Source organism: Alligator sinensis, unplaced genomic scaffold (genome assembly GCF_000455745.1).
Source record: "Alligator sinensis unplaced genomic scaffold, ASM45574v1 scaffold728_1, whole genome shotgun sequence".
In the NCBI taxonomy this organism is placed as follows: Eukaryota; Metazoa; Chordata; order Crocodylia; family Alligatoridae; genus Alligator; species Alligator sinensis.
This window is the reverse complement of record NW_005842825.1, coordinates 507,240-528,290: the sequence shown is the minus strand read 5'-3', so window position 1 is coordinate 528,290 and position 21,051 is coordinate 507,240. Positions and strand designations below refer to the sequence as shown.

The 21,051-nt window shown below is 42.1% G+C and overlaps 1 protein-coding gene across 1 annotated transcript in view; it reads right to left on the bottom strand.

Annotated features, from left to right (window-relative positions):
• The window catches only part of VPS13A (vacuolar protein sorting 13 homolog A), a 186,351-nt gene that overhangs the window by 66,236 nt on the left and 99,064 nt on the right, over window positions 1-21,051 (bottom strand). The window contains exons 39-47 of the mRNA XM_006035364.3: window positions 19,407-19,639; window positions 18,070-18,162; window positions 13,779-14,135; window positions 12,224-12,325; window positions 8,847-9,005; window positions 8,412-8,673; window positions 6,423-6,583; window positions 4,147-4,250; window positions 1,487-1,784 (exon numbers count right to left, since the gene is read on the bottom strand). Of these exons, the coding sequence (XP_006035426.1) occupies window positions 1,487-1,784; window positions 4,147-4,250; window positions 6,423-6,583; window positions 8,412-8,673; window positions 8,847-9,005; window positions 12,224-12,325; window positions 13,779-14,135; window positions 18,070-18,162; window positions 19,407-19,639 (1,769 nt within the window). The remainder of the gene's footprint in view (window positions 1-1,486; window positions 1,785-4,146; window positions 4,251-6,422; window positions 6,584-8,411; window positions 8,674-8,846; window positions 9,006-12,223; window positions 12,326-13,778; window positions 14,136-18,069; window positions 18,163-19,406; window positions 19,640-21,051) is intronic.

Below are 21,051 nucleotides of genomic sequence, written 5' to 3'. Positions count from 1 at the left end.
GATGCTTCTCAAGCAAATCCCAGGACGTCATTCTCCCCCTGGACTCGGCCTTAGTGAGGCCGCAGCTGGAGTACTGTGTCCAGTTTTGGGCTCCACAATTCAAAAAGGATGTGGAGAAGCTTGAGAGAGTCCAGAGAAGAGCCACGCGCATGATCAGAGGTCAGGGAAGCAGACCCTACGATGACAGGCTGAGAGCCCTGGGGCTCTTTAGCCTGAAAAAGCGCAGGCTCAGGGGTGATCTGATGGCCACCTACAAGTTTATCAGGGGTGACCACCAGCATCTGGGGGAACGTTTGTTCACCAGAGCGCCCCAAGGGATGACGAGGTTGAATGGTCACAAACTACTTCAAGATCGTTTCAGGCTGGACATAAGGAAGAACTTCTTTACTGTCCGAGCCCCCAGGGTCTGGAACAGCCTGCCACCGGAGGTGGTTCAAGCGCCTTCATTGAACACCTTCAAGATGAAACCGGATGCTTATCTTGCTGGGATCCTATGACCCCAGCTGACTTCCTGCCCTTTGGGCGGGGGGCTGGACTCGATGATCTTCCGAGGTCCCTTCCAGCCCTGATGTCTATGAAATCTATGAAAATCAGATGACAATTTCATTCATGATATTCTAGTGATACATAGTAACATTTACATCTTATTCTGTTAATAACAACTCATTCCTATTTACATGAAAACAAATACATTTGATATGAAATTAAAAATGCCTATAACTACGGGTCTTATATATACATGAAGTCACAAATGGAAAAGATTTTTGATAAACACCAGAGTTAAAATCATTTGCTAACTGTCTGTTTAATGCCAACTGATCAACTTCAAGATTTACCTGAACCACTGGATGGCAATGCAAGACAGACTAGCGGTTTCCCTTTGTTATCAAACAGTAGCTCATGTTCAGTGGTGTCAAAAGTTCCTGAAAGTTAGTACTACACCTGTTGCAGTACAGCTGGATGTTTCAGGCAGAAGCTTTGCAGAGCTGCTACAAGCCATGCGTGTATGCATGCACTCTGGTTACTATTCTGCAGTTATCAGCAAAAGCTACATAAGGCAAACAAGCCCTTGGTATTATACTGGAACATACAGCCTCTGGATGCCACTTAGTTAGACAATCCCAATATACATGAATAACTGGGTTCCATCTCGACTTGCAAACCAAAAATATGTTCTCCTCCTACGCAGAACTGGTACATGCTATGTGAGTTACAACTAGTATAAATAAGTCTTGAATTTTCTCTTTTTGTAGAAATACTTGGTGGCATACAAATACTTCGGAAAGATTCAGGCATGCCTCTTTCACACTCAAGTATAATTTCTCCTCCTATAAACCAAGGATGGTTCCTAACTCTAAGGCTGTGCCGCACTAGTACACCAAGAAAGTCATTCCTGTTTGTTCAGATTTATCCTTTATAAAAACAGAGCTTCAACCAATTTGAATGACCTATACTAGAACATTAAAATATACTTGTGAAGAATTACCTCTAGAGAATAAGTCATTTGATAAGGGAGAAGATTGTGAAGAAGAACAGAAGGCCATAAATGAACAACATATGGGAAATCCCATTGAACATCCCCACATTCTGAAGATGACAAGGTATCTTTTGTTGGCACAATATTAATGATAAATGAATGGCTAGCAGACTTCACAGGCTGGCATTTCCTCTGTAACAGGCTGTCGACATTTTTCATAATTTCATCAAAGCTAATTCCTTCACACATTTCATATTCTCCTCCCACTCCATTTTCATCAGTTACAGGTTGCAAACTAAGTACGGACCTGCAGAGGAGAACATTAGCTTTCAGTTAGTAACAAACTTTAGCAAACAAACATTTTAATTCTAACATTTCAATTCTGTATATTTACATTGTCTTGTAGTTGTCTGTAGAAATCCAACAAATTATAAAATTGAGGCAGACAGCCATTAAATAGCAAGCAAACAAAAAAAATGAAAAAGACTACTAGCTAAAGTTTGTTTATACTTTTAAAGTGAAGGTGTATATATACAGAAATCCTTATGAAGCAGGGACTCTTGGAAGTATGCATTTATGAAATTTCCTGTCTCTTATATTTGGAGAAGACAAAATTGTTGCTTTCTTTTACTGTGGGATGCAGCACACATTTTAGGTAAAGATCCTTCTGGTATATATGGCATGAAATAAGTTGATACACTGCTTTCAGAAATTTGATTCAATCTGCTTCTTGGATTCAGATATTGCAGGGTTGTCTGACCTGTGGCCAGCAAGGGGTTAATTTGTACCCCCCCCCCCCCAAGCTCTCACCCAGCAGCTACTCCCCCATCCACAAGAAACCAGTCTCCAAGCTCCCTCCCCCCAGCTCCCCTTCTCTGGATTCTCCATTCTGCCTTCACCTTGGGTCAGGACAGTGCAGCAGCATGGGGAGCTGAAGGGCGAGGCTGGAATAGAAGGGGAGGGGGGGAAGATCATGGCTGTGTGTAGGGCAGGGCAAAATTAGTGACCATAATTTTTCCCCCCCCCCCCTAAGCTCTCACCCAGCAGCTACTCCCCCATGCAATAGCAACCAGTCTCCAAGCTCCCTCCCCCCAGCTCCCCTTCTCTGGATTCTCCATTCTGCCTTCACCTTGGGTCAGGACAGTGCAGCAGCATGGGGAGCTGAAGGGCGAGGCTGGAATAGAAGGGGAGGGGGGGAAGATCATGGCTGTGTGTAGGGCAGGGCAAAATTAGTGACCATCATGGGAGGGTGGGGAGATTGTGCTCATGCACTTGTGTGGCATAGCAATAGTGGAGGGGGTGAAGAGATCCACATGGTGCAGCCCCAACTGGTGCAACCCAACCCATGTGGCATGAGACTCCCAGGGGCCTCAGAAGTTGGACAGCTTGGCAATACTGTATCAGTAAATGTGTTTCAAACTTTTTGAAGTCATTACCAGGATGTAAGTCTGCCAAACAGAAAGAACAACATGCCTAGAGCAATGAAGCAGATGTAACTAACTCCACTAAACCCTATAAAATATATTCTGAAATTATTCAGTTTCATTATCTATAATACAATGTAGCAAAAAGTAAAGTTTCCAGGACAAACGGAGCTAATTTGGCAGTGCAAGGATCCCGTGTTTCAACTATCTACTCTGAATTGAAAAGGCTCATGATCATAAAGAAGCTATGCTAAAGGCTTGCTCTAAAGGACACTCAGAGAGGCTAGAGTTCAGCGCCAGAACCTTTGCTAAATCAGAGATGCTTGTAAAGGTTGAAAAAAAAAAATGACAAGATCCCCACCATAGCTTCTTATGCAGTCTTCCACAAAAACATTTAGCTCAGTTAAGAAAAATGTGCACGACTCCAAAAAATCACTGCTTTGAAAGGAGTTTTGACATTGTAACAGGAAGTGTGAGAGAGCAGACTGACACACACCACATACATAGATTAGTATCTATACAAGTAATCTTAAAAAATACAGAGATAGTTTACACATCAAAATAAATAATAATATATAAAAATAATAAATATACCAAACAATAATATATAAACACACATAAAAATGAATTATAAAAGGTACTAGGGTCCAGGTTACTCTACAGCCCCTACTCCAACAGCTTTTCCTTTTCTGTTCACCTCCAGTGATATAAAGAAACATATTCAGTTAAGTGGTATAGCACTAGTTGCCTGGCCCCTGTAGTTGCCCAGCTCCTAGGAGACAATACTACCTAATGTAATTAAAGGTAGATTTGAAGCTTCACCAATCAATGTCTCAATGATTTCTATTCTAAAACTGGACACTGAAGTAAAACATAAGTTATAGGAGAGTATTAATTCACAACTCATTCAAGGGAAAAAGCCTAGTACTTATTGGAACTTATTTCTAGGATCATTTTGGCTGGGATAGTCAAATGAACCAATCAATAGGACTCAAATTCTTAACACCAAGGCTCAGATTTCACAAGAGTCTAAGGTCTCCTATCCAATTATTAAGCAGAATTGTTTCCGCTTAGCTTAAGGGATCTGAGAAAATACTAGCCTGCAATGGACTGACTGCTACTGGACACAATACTTCTTAAAAGTATATTTATTTCATTTTTAGAGCAGTGACATTAATTGGATGTATAAGAGTAATCACAATTTATAGAATATATTCTGCATTTAAAAAAAAATCTAAATTTTACCTATAAGAGGTCAATGGTATGCTGAATTCATTTTTAGGTGAAGCAGTTCCTAGACATCTTCCTTCTTCAAAAATACTCAGTGGAACAGAAAAATGATTCCTTATCTATATGAAGTAAAAGGATGAATAAACCATGTTTAAAAAAAACCTAAAAGAACTAGTACATTTCAATCCCAGACTAGAGTAAAATGAGAATTCCCTTGAGTTTATGCTTGTGTGTGCGTGCGTGCGTGCGTGCAGAAAAGAAGGCTTCAAAGAGGCACTCCCAAGCAAGAAGCCCCAGGGAGGCAAGGAGGGATGAGGGGGGAAGAAGGGTGTACAGACAGACTCTGACCTGACAATGCCATATGGGTCAGAACAATGGTTCAAGTAAGCCCAGTATCCTGCCTCCTATGGTGACAAATACAGATGCTCAGACAGAGCTTAGGAACGGAGAATGACTAGAACAGGGGAGGGAATTATTTTGGGTGGAGGGCCACTTACCCAGTTTTGGCAGGCTGTCGAGGGCCGTATGGGCAGCCCTGCCCCTTGACAAGTGCCCCGGCCCCTGGTCATCATCTTGGGACCAATGTCCCAGGGCCAGCACTGGTGGGGCCCAAAGCAGGGGTCTGTGGAGCCAGGCTGGGCTGCACCAGCAAGGAGAGGGGGAGCTCGCCCGACTCCATAGAGCCACTGCCAGCTGGGACCCCGCGCTCCTGACACCCTGCTCTGGGCCCTACCAGCCCTGGCCCTAGAACACCGGTGCAGGCCCCATGTTCCCGCTGGCTCCCGCACCCACTTACACCAAGTGCCCCCCAGCCCCATGGTACAGGTGGGGGGGAAGTGCACAGCCATGACCCCCTGCTCGCCGGCAGGGAAGAAGCTGGTGCCGAGCGTGGGGAAAAGCGGCCTCTTGCCTGCCCTGCGGCCGGTGCTCCCTGCTGCAGGCACTCGCAGCCCACGCAGGGTTGTCTGGAATAGGCACAGGCAGCCCTATGCAGACTGCAAGTGGCTACAGTGTGGGATGCTGGCCATGCGGCGAGTGAGGGGCCACCTTTCCCCGAACTCAGCACCGGCTTGTAACTCGGCCCCGCTGCCAGCCTGGGCTCCAAGCCAGCTCTGGGCTAGCCTGTCGGTGGCAGCAGCTGCGACCCCCCCCCAGCTTGCCGCGCCGGGCAGTGTTGGCTGCCGGGCAGTGTTGGCTGCAGCTGCTCGCCTAGAGCTCATGTGCTGGGCAGCCCAGAGGAGAAAGTGGCAAACACTGCCCGGTGCGGCAAGGGGGGGGGGGGGCCCCGCAGCTGCTGTTGCCACACGCAGCCCCAGCAGGCGAGGTCAGAGCCAGCGAGGGGCCCAGGCTGGCAGTGGGGCCGGGTTACAAGGTGGTACTTGGGGGAAGCAGCCCCTTGCCCGCTCCGTGCCTGGTGCCCCATGCTGCAGCCGCTCGCAGTGCCAGGCATGGGGCGGGGGAGGGGCTGCTTTCCTCCACACTGGGAAGGAGCCTGGGGAAAAGCTGAGCACAGGGAAAAGTGGCCCCTCCCTCGCCCCACGGCCGGTGCTCCCTGCTGCAACCGCTCGCAGCCCACAGGGCTGTCTGGAGCAGGCACAGGCAGCCCCATGCGGGCTGCAAGCAGCTGCAGCGCAGGGTGCCAGCCACGGGGCAGGCGAGGGGCTGCTTCCCCCTGCCCGCACTCTGCTTTTCCCTGGGCCACTTTCCCTGGGCTCCTTTCCTGCCTGGGGTCCTCCTCTGCCTCCCCCCTCCCCCTTACCTGAGGTTCCAGCGCCACTGGGGCAGCCACATGCTCTCAGGCCAGAAGTCCTGGTGGGTTTGGGTGAGCCCTGCTGTTGTCCTACTGCCCTTGGTTCCTGTCAAAAATGACAGGAACCAAGGGCAGATAAATATTAATTTTCTAAACGTTTTTGGGGCCCTATGGGCCGGATACGCCCGCGAGCTGTATTTTGCCCAACCCTGGGCTAATCCCTTGTCTCACACTCCATTGCATCGATCATCCTGGATTAAGGGATGTCATATCCCTGTTGCTTTTAATAGCTCCCAGTGAACAAATACTCAGTGAATTGTCTATCCATTTTCAATCTCTCCCACCCACCCCACCAAGAAAACCTTTTCTTAGTTCACAAAGAAAACTTTTTTCGTACGAAAAGAGAATCATTTTGTGATCCTGATCCAAAACGTTTCTTTCTACAAATGTTCTTAAACATGGCTGTAAAATAAATACTAACACTGGTTTGCTTACATACATTAATGACTAATAAAAAGATATTGTAAGAAAACTCTAGTACCTGCACAGGTGAACGTACAGTTATCATCTTACTTCCTTCAATAGTATCAATCTGACAAACAATGAACCTTTCAACACCAGATCCTTCATGTCTTACTCTGTAAAGAAATCGGCCCACTTTTGTCAATGGAATCTTATCAGCTGTGGAGTGACTATGAGGACCTAGAAATCAAAATGTATATACAGTTAGAAATCAGAAAGCATCAAAGTAGTATGCATATACATTTGAAGAAAAAAAAAAAGGTTATATAGAAAAATCTCTGCTCAAGAATACTTACTGTTGTGTGCTAATCTGGAAGCACAAACATCATTCACTGGATTACAAATATGTAACTGGTTATCTGAACGGTACTCTTAAAAGTAAAGCTGCACAATATCACAACAAAATACTACGTTTCCCCACCCCCAGAAATTAAAAGCTAATCCCTCATTTTAAAATTCTCTATTATCTATTCAGTATACATCAAAATGAATGCGGATGGGACCCCCTCAGCTGGATCACAACAGACACATCCCTGAGGCTGAGGCATCACAGCTGCCATGATCCCCCAACCCCAAGGGTTTCACAGACCCCTGGGGTAGCTGTGCCCCCTGGCTGGTGGACCCTAGCTGGATCCTGGCACCCAGCACCCACAGCTACAGAACTCTGATGCTGCCAGGACCCAGTTGGGCTGGGGCTGAGAGTCCCCTCAGTTGCAGGACTCCCAGACCCAGTTTGGCATGCTACAGCCCTGCATCCGGGAACCCTGGACTTCTATAGATGTGCAGCAAGGCTGTTATGACATGCTGTATAAATCCAGTGAGGCTGTAAATCCAGCACATTGGACCAGACATGATTAATCGAGTCTGCTGGAGCATGGAAATTAACTCACTCCAGCAGCCTCCAGTGTCACGTGTATCAGTGCCCCTGCGGTGAAAAATGGCAGTGGGGCGCTTTAAATTAAAGCTTGTTCGATGACCTTTAGTTCAAAACTCCACTTTCAAAACTACCATTTTTCAGCATGGGGACACTGATACACACAACGCTAAGGCACTTTTACTTAGCGCAGCTCGCTAATTAAAGTGCTTCCCACCCCCAACCTCCCGAAGCACGTCTATAAACACCCCCTATCAGCTAACAGGGCTCCCGGTCACAGGAGACAGCCTGCTACATATGCAAATTAAAGCTTGATAGCAACCAGCTTTATTTATTTTTTTATAAAGTTACTACACATGTTCAAGGTCTAACTTTATAGCCAGTTGAACCTTTTTATGGCATGACAGCTACATTGCATGTGTAGCTGGTCTCAACTACTCACTTAACACAATTACCTTAAGTGAGTAATACCTGTAACTTGTAGAGGGGCCCATGTTTTACATTTTAAGAGGCTTATTATTGTGATGCAACTACTTCATATCAAGAGAATAGCTTCACTCATTAATGTTTTTCAATCAAACAAATGTGCTTCACTCTGCTTTGAAAGACCAGTTTTAAAAAGGTCCAAGTTAGCAACTAATAAGCTACAACTGAAATTAGGATTTAATTATAAATTGTACTATATTAAAATGGATTGTAAAAAATTTTTTTTAATTTGATCACAGCACTTTTCTTTAAAATCTAAATTAATGTTTACCGTTTCCAGGAACACAAATAACATTTTTTCTCAAAAGTTGGTCGTCCTAGAAACATAATTTTATATTCAAAATGAATTGTGGTTGCAAAAGAAAAATTACCTACTTGTGTATGGTTACACAATGAAAATCAAACTAACCCATTATGTGCATAAGTATAAATGGAGGAGCACCGTAATTATGCTTACGTGCATATTATGTTTTCATTTACACGCACAGAAAACAGCTAATGCAACTTTAAAGCATATTAATGCCATGTGTTTGGAAACCCATCAATTGCTCATTTCTGGAGAAGAGGGGCATACAAAGTACATTATATCACGACCAAGAAGATGTACCACTGATGTCTATAAAAGTGAAAGATTTATTATGTACTTACTAAGTTGAATGTAAAACCTTTTGCTGCTTAGGGTAGTCATTGCTGTGAACTGGTCACTCTCACTTTTGGTTCTGAGATAGTCCATATTTAGACTTTCTCCATCTTTTAACTGAAAAGATTTTCCTCCAGATTTATCATTTATCACACTAAAGGCATCACTGGGCGATACAGTGATGGGAAGTCCTAAAGAATTCATTACTACAAATGGCGCTCGATCTTTTTTGAAGATATCTGAAGTTTGGCTAGCTGCTTCGGCAAATGCCTAAAGAACAAAATATAATTTTTAAAAGATGGAGTTAAAAGAACGAAACAACAAAATTGTATCAAATACACATGTATTATTTAATCTGAATACCCAGATACAAATTAGTCAAATCTTCATTGAACTTCTTGGCCTTGAGAAAAGTATTTAAATGCAAAGATATTATTTCTTACCGTGCCCAAGTTATTCAACATCAGTAGTCCACATTTGGATAGTGTAATGTTCAGCTGGTCTTTTGAGGAGATGTTTATTGCTGTTTTATATTCTGGCACCTTGTACTGTTCTTCCTCCGCATCTGACTCAACTAGTGCTTTTTTAGCCTTCTTTTTCACCTTAATAAGCCAAAAATTAAAGAAAAAGAAAAAAAGAAAAAAAGAAAATTTATTAGCAAACGATTCTTTTCCAGGAACACTAACCCACAGAATATTTGGGCTGCATCTCTCCCCTTAGAAATCCTGAAGACGGGTTAAAATTGTCCAAGAGTTAGAGGCCTGTAGAACTGGATTTTAAAACCAAAAATAATAATTGATTCCAAAAGTATCCACAATCTTCTGAAACTGAGAACCAAACACTGTTTCAATAAGACATGAGAAGCTACAAGCAATATTTTCAGGTAGATTTTGCAAGATGACAGTAACGGAGTAGATTTCCTCCATAAATCTACTGAGGACACCTCAAGTCAATAAAAACAAAAGGAACGGTCTAACACTTCTCTCTCTCATTTCTTGTCCCTGCAAGCGCACTTACAAGAACAGGAAGGGAAAGTGATTGGAGTGCTTGGAATATAGTTCCTTGAACATAAGAGTTAACTGTTGTTACAGCAGCCTACAAATCTGAAGCAGCAGCAAAATAAACCCTGTGCAATAAGGAATTCAGAAAAAATTAAATTTTCAGATTACAGGTCTTTAATGGAAAATTATGAGCCAAACTGAATTAGTGGCCACTTAGTGCAACTGATTATTAGAACAATACATAAAGCTAGCAGATTTCATGAGCATAAGATGACTACTTAAAAAGGACAAACCTTAAGTTAAACAGCACCTGAATGCCCACCAAAAAACTTATTCCACTGATAATTACAGATAAGTTGCTTTCCACTCAAAATACCTGTTTTACATTGTCAAAGATAAAGGCACCATATGAACTGATAATTGGCAGTCATAGGCAAAGATCACATTCTAATCAGATAGAAAATATCTGATTTAGTCAATATAAAGTAAGAAAATGATTGCGTCTTTTGTACACAAATAATTTAAAAATTAAGTTTTAAACATAGGCAGACAAGGTTCTTTGGGTGAATCTGATATCTTTTATTAGACCAACTTAAGTAGTTGGGAAAAAAAAATTAAGCAAGCTTTCGTGTTCAAAAACCCTTCGTCGGGTTGAGGAAGTTTCAGCAGTTGGTGTGTGCTCTTCCTGGATGGAATGAAAAGTAAAGAAGCCAGAGGCTGGGCTGGTATGCATACAAGATAGGCAGTCAGTTTTAAACATGTATTTTGATGAATAGCTGGAAAGGATTTACCATTACAATGCATTATGTGGACAATTTCTCTTTGTAAGCTAAAGCTCATACATGTTTTAGTAAAGCACTGCAGAGACAAAAACTACTAACATATGTAGTTGGAGACATATCTTTATATATGGATGAGTAAAAAAGTAACACTTCCTAATCTTTATCTCCTAAGCGCTTAACCTTATTCCCTGGTGGATTGGCTGGGCTGGAACCTGCTGGTGGTCCCAATACAGCACTGAGGTTGACATGGTGAGCACCATCCGGCCCTCTGGAGACTGGCATGAGGTAGCCCAGCTGCAACCTGGCCCCGTGGGAGAAAGGGGGCATAGCTTGGCTCCAAGGGGGAAAGGGTTGAGGCCCAGCCCCTCGGCAGAAAAAGGGGGCATGGCTTGGCACCACAGGGGAAAAAAGGGGGTATTGGCTTAAACTAGCGTTTCTCAACCCATGGGTTGCGACTCAAACGTGGGTTGCCAGAATATATGGAAGGGTCGTGAACAAACTTTGAAAATGGATAAAAAAAAAACCTTTAAAAATGGATTCTCTTTTAAAGGAGAAAACCATGGGAAACTGTGGTTTCTCCCGTGCAGGCTGTCAGAGTTCCCACACACTGGGGGCAGTGGGTCAGGACTGGCCATCAAGTGTTTACAAATGGGACCTGGTGCAAAAAAGGTTGAGAACCAGTGGTTTAGACCCACGGGAGGAAGAGAAGAGGTGTGGCCCAGCCCTGAAGGGGAAAAGGGGATATTGCTTGGCCCCAACCAGGTCCCACCTGTCAGAACCCATTAAGTAAATGCCTATGGCACAGTGAAAAATCCCCACCAAGCCCAACGACTACATTTGTTTAAACTTCACAAGCCCTTGTAATTGGCTGCCACCCATTGGCCGGTTACAAATTATTCCCACTTGGCAACTAGCAATTGGCCTGTTAACTATTTAACAGTATGAGCAGCTTCCACCCTCGTTGGAGAACTCCGCACGCAACCCAGAGTAAACTTGGCGGACTGATCACCCACCGACTCCCCGTCACCGACCTCCTTGACGTACCCCTTCTCCTGCATGCTCGATAAGCCATTTACCGAACGTCTCGTCTCGTTTTAAAGAGCTCTCACTACGTTTGTAACTGCAACCAAAGTCAGCTTCTTCCTGCGCTGCACGCATCGGCGGCGTAAGTAAACAATCTATTTTACCAATACGCATCTGTGCCTAATCCGCTTCACTCGCTGAAGTACCCACCTAACGCTCCGGGCTCCCGGCCATAGGCCGGCAAGCTGGTCGGACACCACACCACCAAGGGGCAAGGAGCTGGATGGGGGATGGGTTGGCTCAGATCCAGAAGTGGGGAAGGGAGTGTGGCTGGGCTTGGGATTTGGGAATTTGGCGGGGGGAGGGTGACTGCATCCACCACTCCCCTGCTGCCAAATTTCCTGCCCCAAATTACCACCATGCCCTTCCCAAGTGCCACTCCCTTTTCTTCTGTTCGATATGCTCTTCTCCTCTCTGCTCCCAGCCCTTTCTGCCAGTGTTACCTCCACCAATCTGTTGCATGTCACAGAAGCTGCTTGTGTCACTGGTGGCACACGTTCCACACATTAACTACTCCTACACTGTGTTAGCCCATCCTCCATACAGCTTAGATGATAAAGGGGAGACTACAAAGACAACATTTATGGTATGACAACAAAGTAATGGAGGCTGTGCAGCAGTGGTTGTGCAACAAGAACAAGGTCTTTTACATGTTGGGATACATGCCTTTGTTCAATGTGAAAAAACCATTAACAGGGGAGTATGTTTAAAATTGGCTGTGCGTTCAGCAATGATGTACAAAATGTATATTAACTATTAGAAAAATAGAAGCCATTACTTGCAGATGACCCTCATAACACATTCTGCAACCTCTTGCCTTAACCTATGGAAACAGTTAAGAACGGGATATTCACATGAATTTTAAATCTTCTCACTCTGATGGTTAATATTTCAATTCTAAGGTTATTTACAAACTGGCCTTGGAAATCAGCTGTTTTAATTTTGAAAGCATACCTTGATTCCAAGAGTCCACGGTTTGAAATCATCACTCTTTTCAATTTCTAGTGGTTCAAGCAAAGGTTCCCACACACCAAACATCTCATTAAAGTAATGTACCTGAATAAATACAAAAATCACATGGACATGACATACTGTATTTTCTTGCATACCACAGACTCCCAAATAAGATGCAAACCTTGTTTTGGAAAGATAAAATGAAGAAAAAAGATCCTGCCCCAAGTCATTGGTGAATTCTGATGGCAGGGGATCCTGATTATATGGCTGAATATTGAGCAATGCTGCTCAGGCAAAACCTAAAGTGTTGACCCTCTCTCTCTCAGCCCCTGGTGAAATGACAGCAGCTGTTGGCTGCTCAATCAAAAGCTACTGTCCATTCCACAGCAGTTCTGAAGGAGTTAACACTACCTCTGACATGGACTCTGCCCCCTCCCTCCCCTGAGGCTGACAGGGGGCGCAGCATGGCAGCCATTTATAGCGTCTTAATGATTCCATTCCTTCGTTCCAGCACAGAAAGACTGCTTCCCTGCTTAAGACATGCACTCCAACTATGGAAAGCTGATTTCTGGGAAAAAGGTGCACGTGGTATGCAAGTAAATGATAACAGAATTTTGTGCCAGGAGCACACAAAAGGTGATTTATAGACTCAAAACACAATCATCAGAACCTAAGTATTTTTGAAACTTACCCTACATCTTTCTTCTACCATATTTGCATGGATGCAACAGATATATTTGGTTGATATAACTGGAATTATTTGCAATCATAAAATGAAGCATATACCTAAGTGTTTGCAGGAATGGGAAACTATGCTATAAATATTCAGGGTAGGGACTAACTAATGCTTTTAGTTTCTTGCAAAAGATGATCTTGCACAGATGTATAGAATAAAGGAATATGAAAAAAATTAAATAATTAGTGAATGTTATAAAAAAAATGTTCTCAACTATGAACCCAAAGCATGTACCTTTGCAGGGGGTTAGGTAACAAACCATATTCTATAGTGATGCATTATATTAACACTGTCACAGCATATTACAATTACTGATTAAAATTACTGCAGTAAAACACTTGGGGCATTTATATACATGCTCCAGGAGGTGGGGGGAGAGGGGTGTGCTTTAGTTAGAGCAGCTCGGAGAGCCACTCTAATTAAAACATGTCATGTGTATCAGCGTCCCCAGTCTGAAAAATGGTTGTGGCGGTGCTTTAACTAAAGTTTGTCACATGAGCTTTTATTAAAGTGCCCCCGCCATCATTTTTCAGCACAGGGATGCTGTAGCATGGTAATTACCATGCTGTTGTAATTACAGCGTGTTGAAGCAGCCTCAGTGCATGTGTATAGGTGCCCTTGGGGCCTATACCTGTTGTGTTCTAGAAAGCATTACAATTAAGTTTTTAATGCATCTGATTTCAGTTATTAGGTACCTTATTTTTGCCTTTGATTTGTTTGCTCAATTTAGAAAGCAGATAAAGCTGCACTTGTGCTTGCTACAAGACCTTCCTCTCAGTTCTGAGAAAGGGAAATTTATTTAAGCTGCTAAATCCTTACCTCTAGTTCAAGCTGGGAATGAAGGTTGATGAGGGTACTCCAGTTTTTGACCTCACCAGAAAATGCTGATTTTGCCAGAAGCATAGGTACTGTTCTGTGACCCACCCCAGCTTCAAGAGTTATGATGACTGATGCAATTTCCATGTGTAAGGTCTCTCCTGTAGGAACCAACTCTGCTAGTGTATCTGTATTTTCATTTTTACTTGACTCTTCAAGAAACCACAGTTTTAGATTTTTTACATCTTTCTTATCCCACAAGTCTGGAGGAACTGGACTAATCTCTTCCTGTGCAGTCTCTGCCGTTGGAGAAAAGGCTGACATAATAGTCATCACTGTATTTATGATAATTGGTGAAACCTATGAAAAAAATTATTTATAATGTTTGATGATTGGAAAACGTGGAAATTAGTATAGAGAAAATATCAACTACTTTCTAATGTCTTACTGGGGAATTTTTGTTTTTGGTCAAAGTTATGTCTAATATTTGTTACAATACCTGCAACTTTCCCTCCTGTGACTGGCCTCTCCCTTCTTAATTCAGCACTTAGATTAAGTTGTCCCTCTGCATACGCTAGAAACAGTTCCGGGAATTACTCTGGGGTTAAGCCATCCTCTGCTAGAAAGTTGCTTTCTTAGTTATGCCATAACCGTTCAATATATCTTCCAAATAAAAAGCTTTCAGATTGTTATAACACTAAAATCTTTTGCTAATAACCTGAAAACATAACTATGTTAACCATGTATAGACTTCAGAAAATGCAAGACAAGTTGAAGGAGAGTTCTAGTATATAAAAGAAAATAATATGTACCATGTTTTCCATTTTAGATGCTGGCCTCTTTCCCATTTATTAGAAGAAGTTAGTAAAGGACATGAAAAATAGTTGGGAAGGAGAAACAAATAATGCATGACAGAAAATTAAGCTCCCACTTCCCAAAGGTAATACCCAAAGGGCATCCATCTTTGAGATCATTATTTCTTGTCAAGAGATGCTTTTGAAGACTGTCTGACCAAATCTAATAAAAGTTGCTGATCAAGACTAAGTGACAGCCTTGCACATTTCTTCTGTGAGAGCTAAGACCATTTCAGCCCACAAAGCTGGCATGAATGGGTTCTCTCGCTACTGTACATATTTTGGAAAGTGTTACATTTTACGCACTGCATTAATTGACAGCTTCAATGGCTTCTAAAACAAGCCTTAAGAGGAAAGGAAACCATTGTCATGCTCTAAACTGATCAATCTGGTTTTTGTTGCAGCTTCTATTTAGCTTCTAGCTTATTTTATCATTTTATGCTAAAGACTGAAATAAAAAGAAAAGTGAAATGACTGTCCTGGGTAGTGTGGAAAGATGCATTTACCTTTGTTTAAAAAAATATGGGAATGTAAAAGGCAGCACTGTTATTATGAAAAACAGAATGGGCTGAGATTGGTATTTCAGAGTTCATTTGAGCTAAAATAATAGCCATCAGAAAAGAAAGGTTTTGAAAAAAATATATCTGAGTGAAATGGGAGTCGTGTCCCAAAGAAGAGCTACAAGAACCTTAAAACACAACAGCTAGGTCCCAGGTTGGAAAAAGTGAGCAAGAATGCTTGTTCTGACAGATCAGGAACACTAAGAAACCATAACAAGTAGGAGTGTACAAAACTTTGGTTGCTGATTCAATTTGGAGAAGATTCAGAGGCTGAATCATCAAATTCAAATCGAACTGGGAGAAAAACAGAGTGGTTTTCTTGTGAGAAATGTGCCCCCACAGGTAGTTGGGTATTCTTGTCTTTGATAGATTCTGGTGCACAGTTTGTGGGAGTACTGGAGATATGCCAGCAGGTTTTGCATGTCTTGTCATGGCATGGTCTGGATCCATTCAGTGAGTTTTGGGCTATAGGAAGTTGGCTTCTGGTGATGAGGTTAGCAAGGTTTGGTGCTTGTTTGAATTTACAAAACACTTTTCATAGAGGGGCCTATGAGCTTCATTTCATCAGCCTCCTAGATACAGAAACTCACAGACTCAATATAGACATTGGATTTATTACACTACAACCTGCCTGACATCTGACTCCCCATGTAGCAGCAGGTACCTCTCCACTTTTACCTGCTACATCCCTCTCCCCCCCTACCCCAGCCTGTCTCTCTCACCCCCTAATGCCTCCATTTCCATTTTCACTGACTGGCTTTCTTGCCTGCACTGCATGCCAGCCTCTGGCTTCATTACTATTCCTTCCATCCAGGAAGAGCACACACACACCAACTAGATGCTTCCTCAGCTTGACAAAGGGTTTTTTACACCTGAAAGCTTTCAAAGAAGAATTTCTCCAACTATTCAGTTGGTCTAATAAAAGATATCAGATTGACCCTAAGAACCTTGCCTGGGCTACGTCCTTAGACCAACACGGCTACAACCTACATCCCTTAACACACACAAGTGACACGAGTTTTGCTTTCAGCAGTTTGAGTTGCAGTTTCACAGAAACCCCTGCAGCACTCCACCTGAAACCTGGCAGGCCTCTATCATGCCCGCACAAGGGGCTATGTATGTGACAGGACAGGTGCTAATGAGGGCGGTCATTTAATGCCCCACTCTCACAGCTGGAGGCAGCAGTTTAGTTGCTCACCAGCCAGCAGGGGAAGAACATCACCCTGCTGAGCTCCCATGCCAGGAAGAACTTGGAGGTATAAGGGCTGGGGCTACATGGGGAGGAGGCAGCCCTACATCATCCTAGGCATGACCTAAAACTACACCCTGCCAGGGTAGGGAGGCCTGGGTGCGACTGCCAGTGACATAGCAGCCCCAGGAAATGCCAGGACCACAAACCTTCCTGGTGAAAGGCAGGTAGGATCAGGAGGCACCTGATAACCTCCAACCACTGCACAACCCTGGCTGGGGAAAGCCCAGACTCATAAGATCTTTGAGAGGCCTGAGGCTTACTAGTTGCAGTGGAGTTGTGAGGGTGAGAACAGGGGCTACAAATCCATCCCTATAGTTTTCACCCTGCTGTGCCTTAACACACACACAGTCACATGTCACGAATTTTGCTTGTCAGCAGCCTGAGGTGCAGTTTCCCAGAAACCCCTGCACCTATCACTTCACATCCTCAGAAGGGGCTACCATCCCTGCAATTCTTATCCCATTCAGCCAAAAAATGACCAAGTTATAGGTATTTCTGTGATTCCCCATTATAGCTTACGCCTAATCTCCAAATATCTTTGAACTGGCGCTGAATCTTCCAAAGCAGATTCAGTCAAATTGATTTCGGACAATGATCCGAATTGAATCACTGTCCTCCAAATCAGCTGAATCCGAATCAAATACTTCCCTATGCGCATAGGCCTAATAAGAAGATCCAGGAATAATGTGCAGAGCTGTAACAAGGCCATTGGGTGCCCAGGACTGTGCAGCTGTGGTGGCACTAGTTCTTCTTCCGCCCCTCCCCACCACCTCAAGTCAGTGCCCATAGCTACTGCCCCACCCTCATTACACTACTGTCAAACATGTGAACAAAATACTTATAATTTGGGCAATATGCTGACAGGCTCTCTTAAAATAAGTAATGGGACGCATTTCAAAATGTCATCAGTTAGCAGGTAGATCAGTTCACATTTGCAAAAAAAAAAAAATAACAACCAAGCATAGTGTGACAGGTCCTGGCCCTGGATGCAGCCTGTGTACACCTTTGAGACACATTCCTGGGGTGCTTCCACACCCCTTACTTACTGCACACTCTTGAAACAGGTGCACTGAAAACAAAATGACTAAATTCTCTCATGGGCTTTTCTATGGATCTCATTACTATGGCAAATGAATTTTTCATAAACAGTAATGCTCTTCAAAATACCCCACTGAAAGGAGAGCGTATTATCACAATTTTACAGATGGAAAACTATGGCACATGCTTCCAAGGTAATTGTTGGAAGTGGGAATAGAAGGCAGAACACAAACCAGATAAGCCACCTAAGCGTCTTCTGTCTCATTATATAGTAGTGGGAGAATTATTTAATTGCTATGATTTTCATCCACACTGGTACTACATCAATAGTGGCACTGAAAGAGATGACACTAATACCAGATGTGGTGTTATCAACCTGTACACAATTGAAGAACTTTTTATGTTGTTAATAGGAACAACCACTGTTACTAGAGTGATGAAAAAAAACCTATGAGAAGGAAGACTGAGACTCAATTGTCTGCTTCAGGTCTTTCACATATTTAAAACCTAGTAAATTTTCAAAATAGCTGGGGGAAGAGGGTATCTTGGAGGAAGTACAGGTGGAGGAGTTGAAATAAAATTTAACCTACCTTTACTGTTAGGGATTTAATTGACACTTCGATCATTTGTGGATTAGTACCTGACTGCAGCATTTCAAAGAAGAGATCACAAGGTTGCAATACCTGAATGAGAGAGTTTATCAGATTTGTAATATATAATAATTAGAGTAGATATAGCTGCAAGTTTCTCACCTAAAACACTATTTAGGAAGAGTTAAGGGGAAAAAGTTATCAATGATAATTCTCTTGGCTCTTGAAAATGAGAAACTGATTCTTCCTTTAACACAAAATAAAGATGTTTGTTTTTCAGCCTAGCTAGGTAATTAGCATGTCAAAGTAGGCTATAGAAAAAATGTCTAATCTTACCTGAAAATAAAGCTCCATGTTTCCCTTACAGAAACCTGCTTGCAGTTTGGGAGCAGAATCAGACCTGTCACAACTGTATGGAACTACTGCCTTAAGCTCCCTACTGCTGACAGCCAGGACAAGTTAAATCTATTTCCCTTAACTAAAGATTGTGTGAAATGTACTTTGAGACAGGGAAATGGGGAAAGCAACAAATTCTCCTGCTGCAGACAAAAAATGTTATTATGCTGCCCTTGATGTTGAGACACTGTTAGTACTGGATTATAATCAAGCTGCCCTTAAGTTTAGTTCAGTGGTTCTCAACCTTTTTCATACTCAAGGCATCCCTGAGAAGATAGTGGCTCACAGTTTTCAGTCATTTTTTTTTACTATAGAAAAATAAAGCAAATTTTCTGTTGCAAAGAACTAAAAAAGGCCACAAAAAGTGAATATATTTTTAACACCACGGATTTCTATTTTAAATCTCTAGGTTTAGGTCGTCAGTCATTGCATTATCTTAAAATGCTAATATTGCATGGAATCCCACGACACCTTTGAAAGGATGGCAAGGTACCCCAAGATGCCACAGCACCCTGGTTGGGAATCACTGGTTTAGTTTATACAGCATATCCAGGAACCATAGCATCTTCTTTCCTTAGACTTGCAATTTTCCATTTTAAGAAAACAAAAGCTATAGATTGGGATGCTATAATCAGAAGAATTGTAGCCACAGAGAGAATACTCAACTTCAGAAATAAAAAAAACCTTAACACTAACAGGTACATTTATAAATACCATAAAACCCTAACCCATTTTTCTGCATGTGACAAAATAAAAACATTAACAGCATAAGATACATCTGAACCACAGACTGTCAAATGGCTATTCACACAAGACTAATTTTTCCTAAATATCTTCAGCATTATATCCACAGACTCAGGATTATAACTATTTCATTTCTTGTATGTCAAAAAAGACTTAGTACACTTGTTATAATTTGCAAACACGTAGGGGAAACTCACCGTAGTAATATTCCCTTTTCTTTTTTCTGGAAGAAAGGGGCATGCTTTCATTTGCATCTCTTTAACAGCAGCTGTCATTTTATATAACTGAGGGGAATTTTTAATGAAGATTTCACACTGTGTTGTAAGTACTAATGAACGAGCCTCACTTCTTGTTAAATCAGCCACAAACACAATCTCTGGATTTTTAACAACAACATTAATTTCCATTGTCGATACTGGTTGCACAGATGCTTAAAAAAAAAAAAAGTTAAGTTAAACTTATTCAAACTCATGAAGAATTATACAATATATTGTCATCAGTATTTACAGGCAGAGTATCAATATTACCAATCATGATCACAGTATCAATATGTAGTATCAATATAACCCTTGTTTTTAATAAATGCTCACAAAGTGATTTTTTTAGATAGTACAGCAGAGATTTCATGACAAACCTAGAAGAAATGAACAGCTAGAAGGAAAATTGAGGTGGGGAAATTAGAAGTAAGGACCATACCTGTGGCAGAAAATGCTGAAATTATTGTTATACTGTACATAATTAATGAAGGTAATCTCTTCTATTGTATTCTAGATTTTTCTCCCAATATTTTAGTTGAGTAGTTTCCTCATCCAACTTTAATGAGCATCTACATTATTTGCCAAAATTTGCATACCAATACCTTTACACTCTCTCTCATGTTGTCCTTTATATGTTGGAGGAGCTCTTTGTATTAATTCCTAAATCCACTACATTATCCTCTTTTAAATCAGCTCTTGAAACTCACCTATACTATCGTGTCTACAAACCATTTAACAGAACGGACTTGCCAGTTGCCATTCCGTGACTATAGCTAATTTTGCTAATCCCAGTTATCTTGCGGTCATCCTGTGCCCCTCTAACATTTGATATGCTTACTTTCTTGAATTAGATTTAGGCTGTAGACTAATCACGTTACGTAAATTGAAATCTCTCATGAATAGCTTTTTCTGAAACAAACGTGTGAACTTCAAATAACCCCTTCAGATTTCAAGCAAAAAAAAAAAAAAAAATCCATAATTGTGGATTATACAAAATTCCCACAAAGTCCAAAATTACAGGTCTAGCTGGTGGTAAGAGTCCAACCTCAGAACCTATGTGAAAAAGGATAAAAACATTTTAACCATTCTGCTGCTCTTGGTTAATTGCTTTATTTCCAAGTACTACTTTTGGGATGATTAGGAAATGAGGAATAAAAACAATTCTTCCCCCCCAGAATAGCTTCTTTTACTGCTTTAAGTAGTAACAAAGACCAAGATTTTAAAAAACAGTGAATGAGCCTAGGTGCCCAATCTGAGACAATTTAAAAGGATTATGGTTTTTAGAAGATGAGTACTTTCTGAAAATCAGACTCAACAGTTTGAGCACTTAAAAACTGAGGCACCTCATAACAATAGTCACTTTTGGAAAGAAGAGCTTTAGTTCTATAGTAACATTATTTTTAGAGAATTTTCTTGGAAATTATAGGAAAATAAAGGAATATGAGCAGCTGAGGTCTCTGAGCCCCTCTCTTCCTCCTTCAGTTTCCGCTTCCTGCCCCAGGCAGGGAAGGCAGGGCAGGGCAGCCTGTGGTGCTGTGTAGCCTGCAGATGGAAAGCTCTGGGTGGGGGCCAGGGCACACAATGG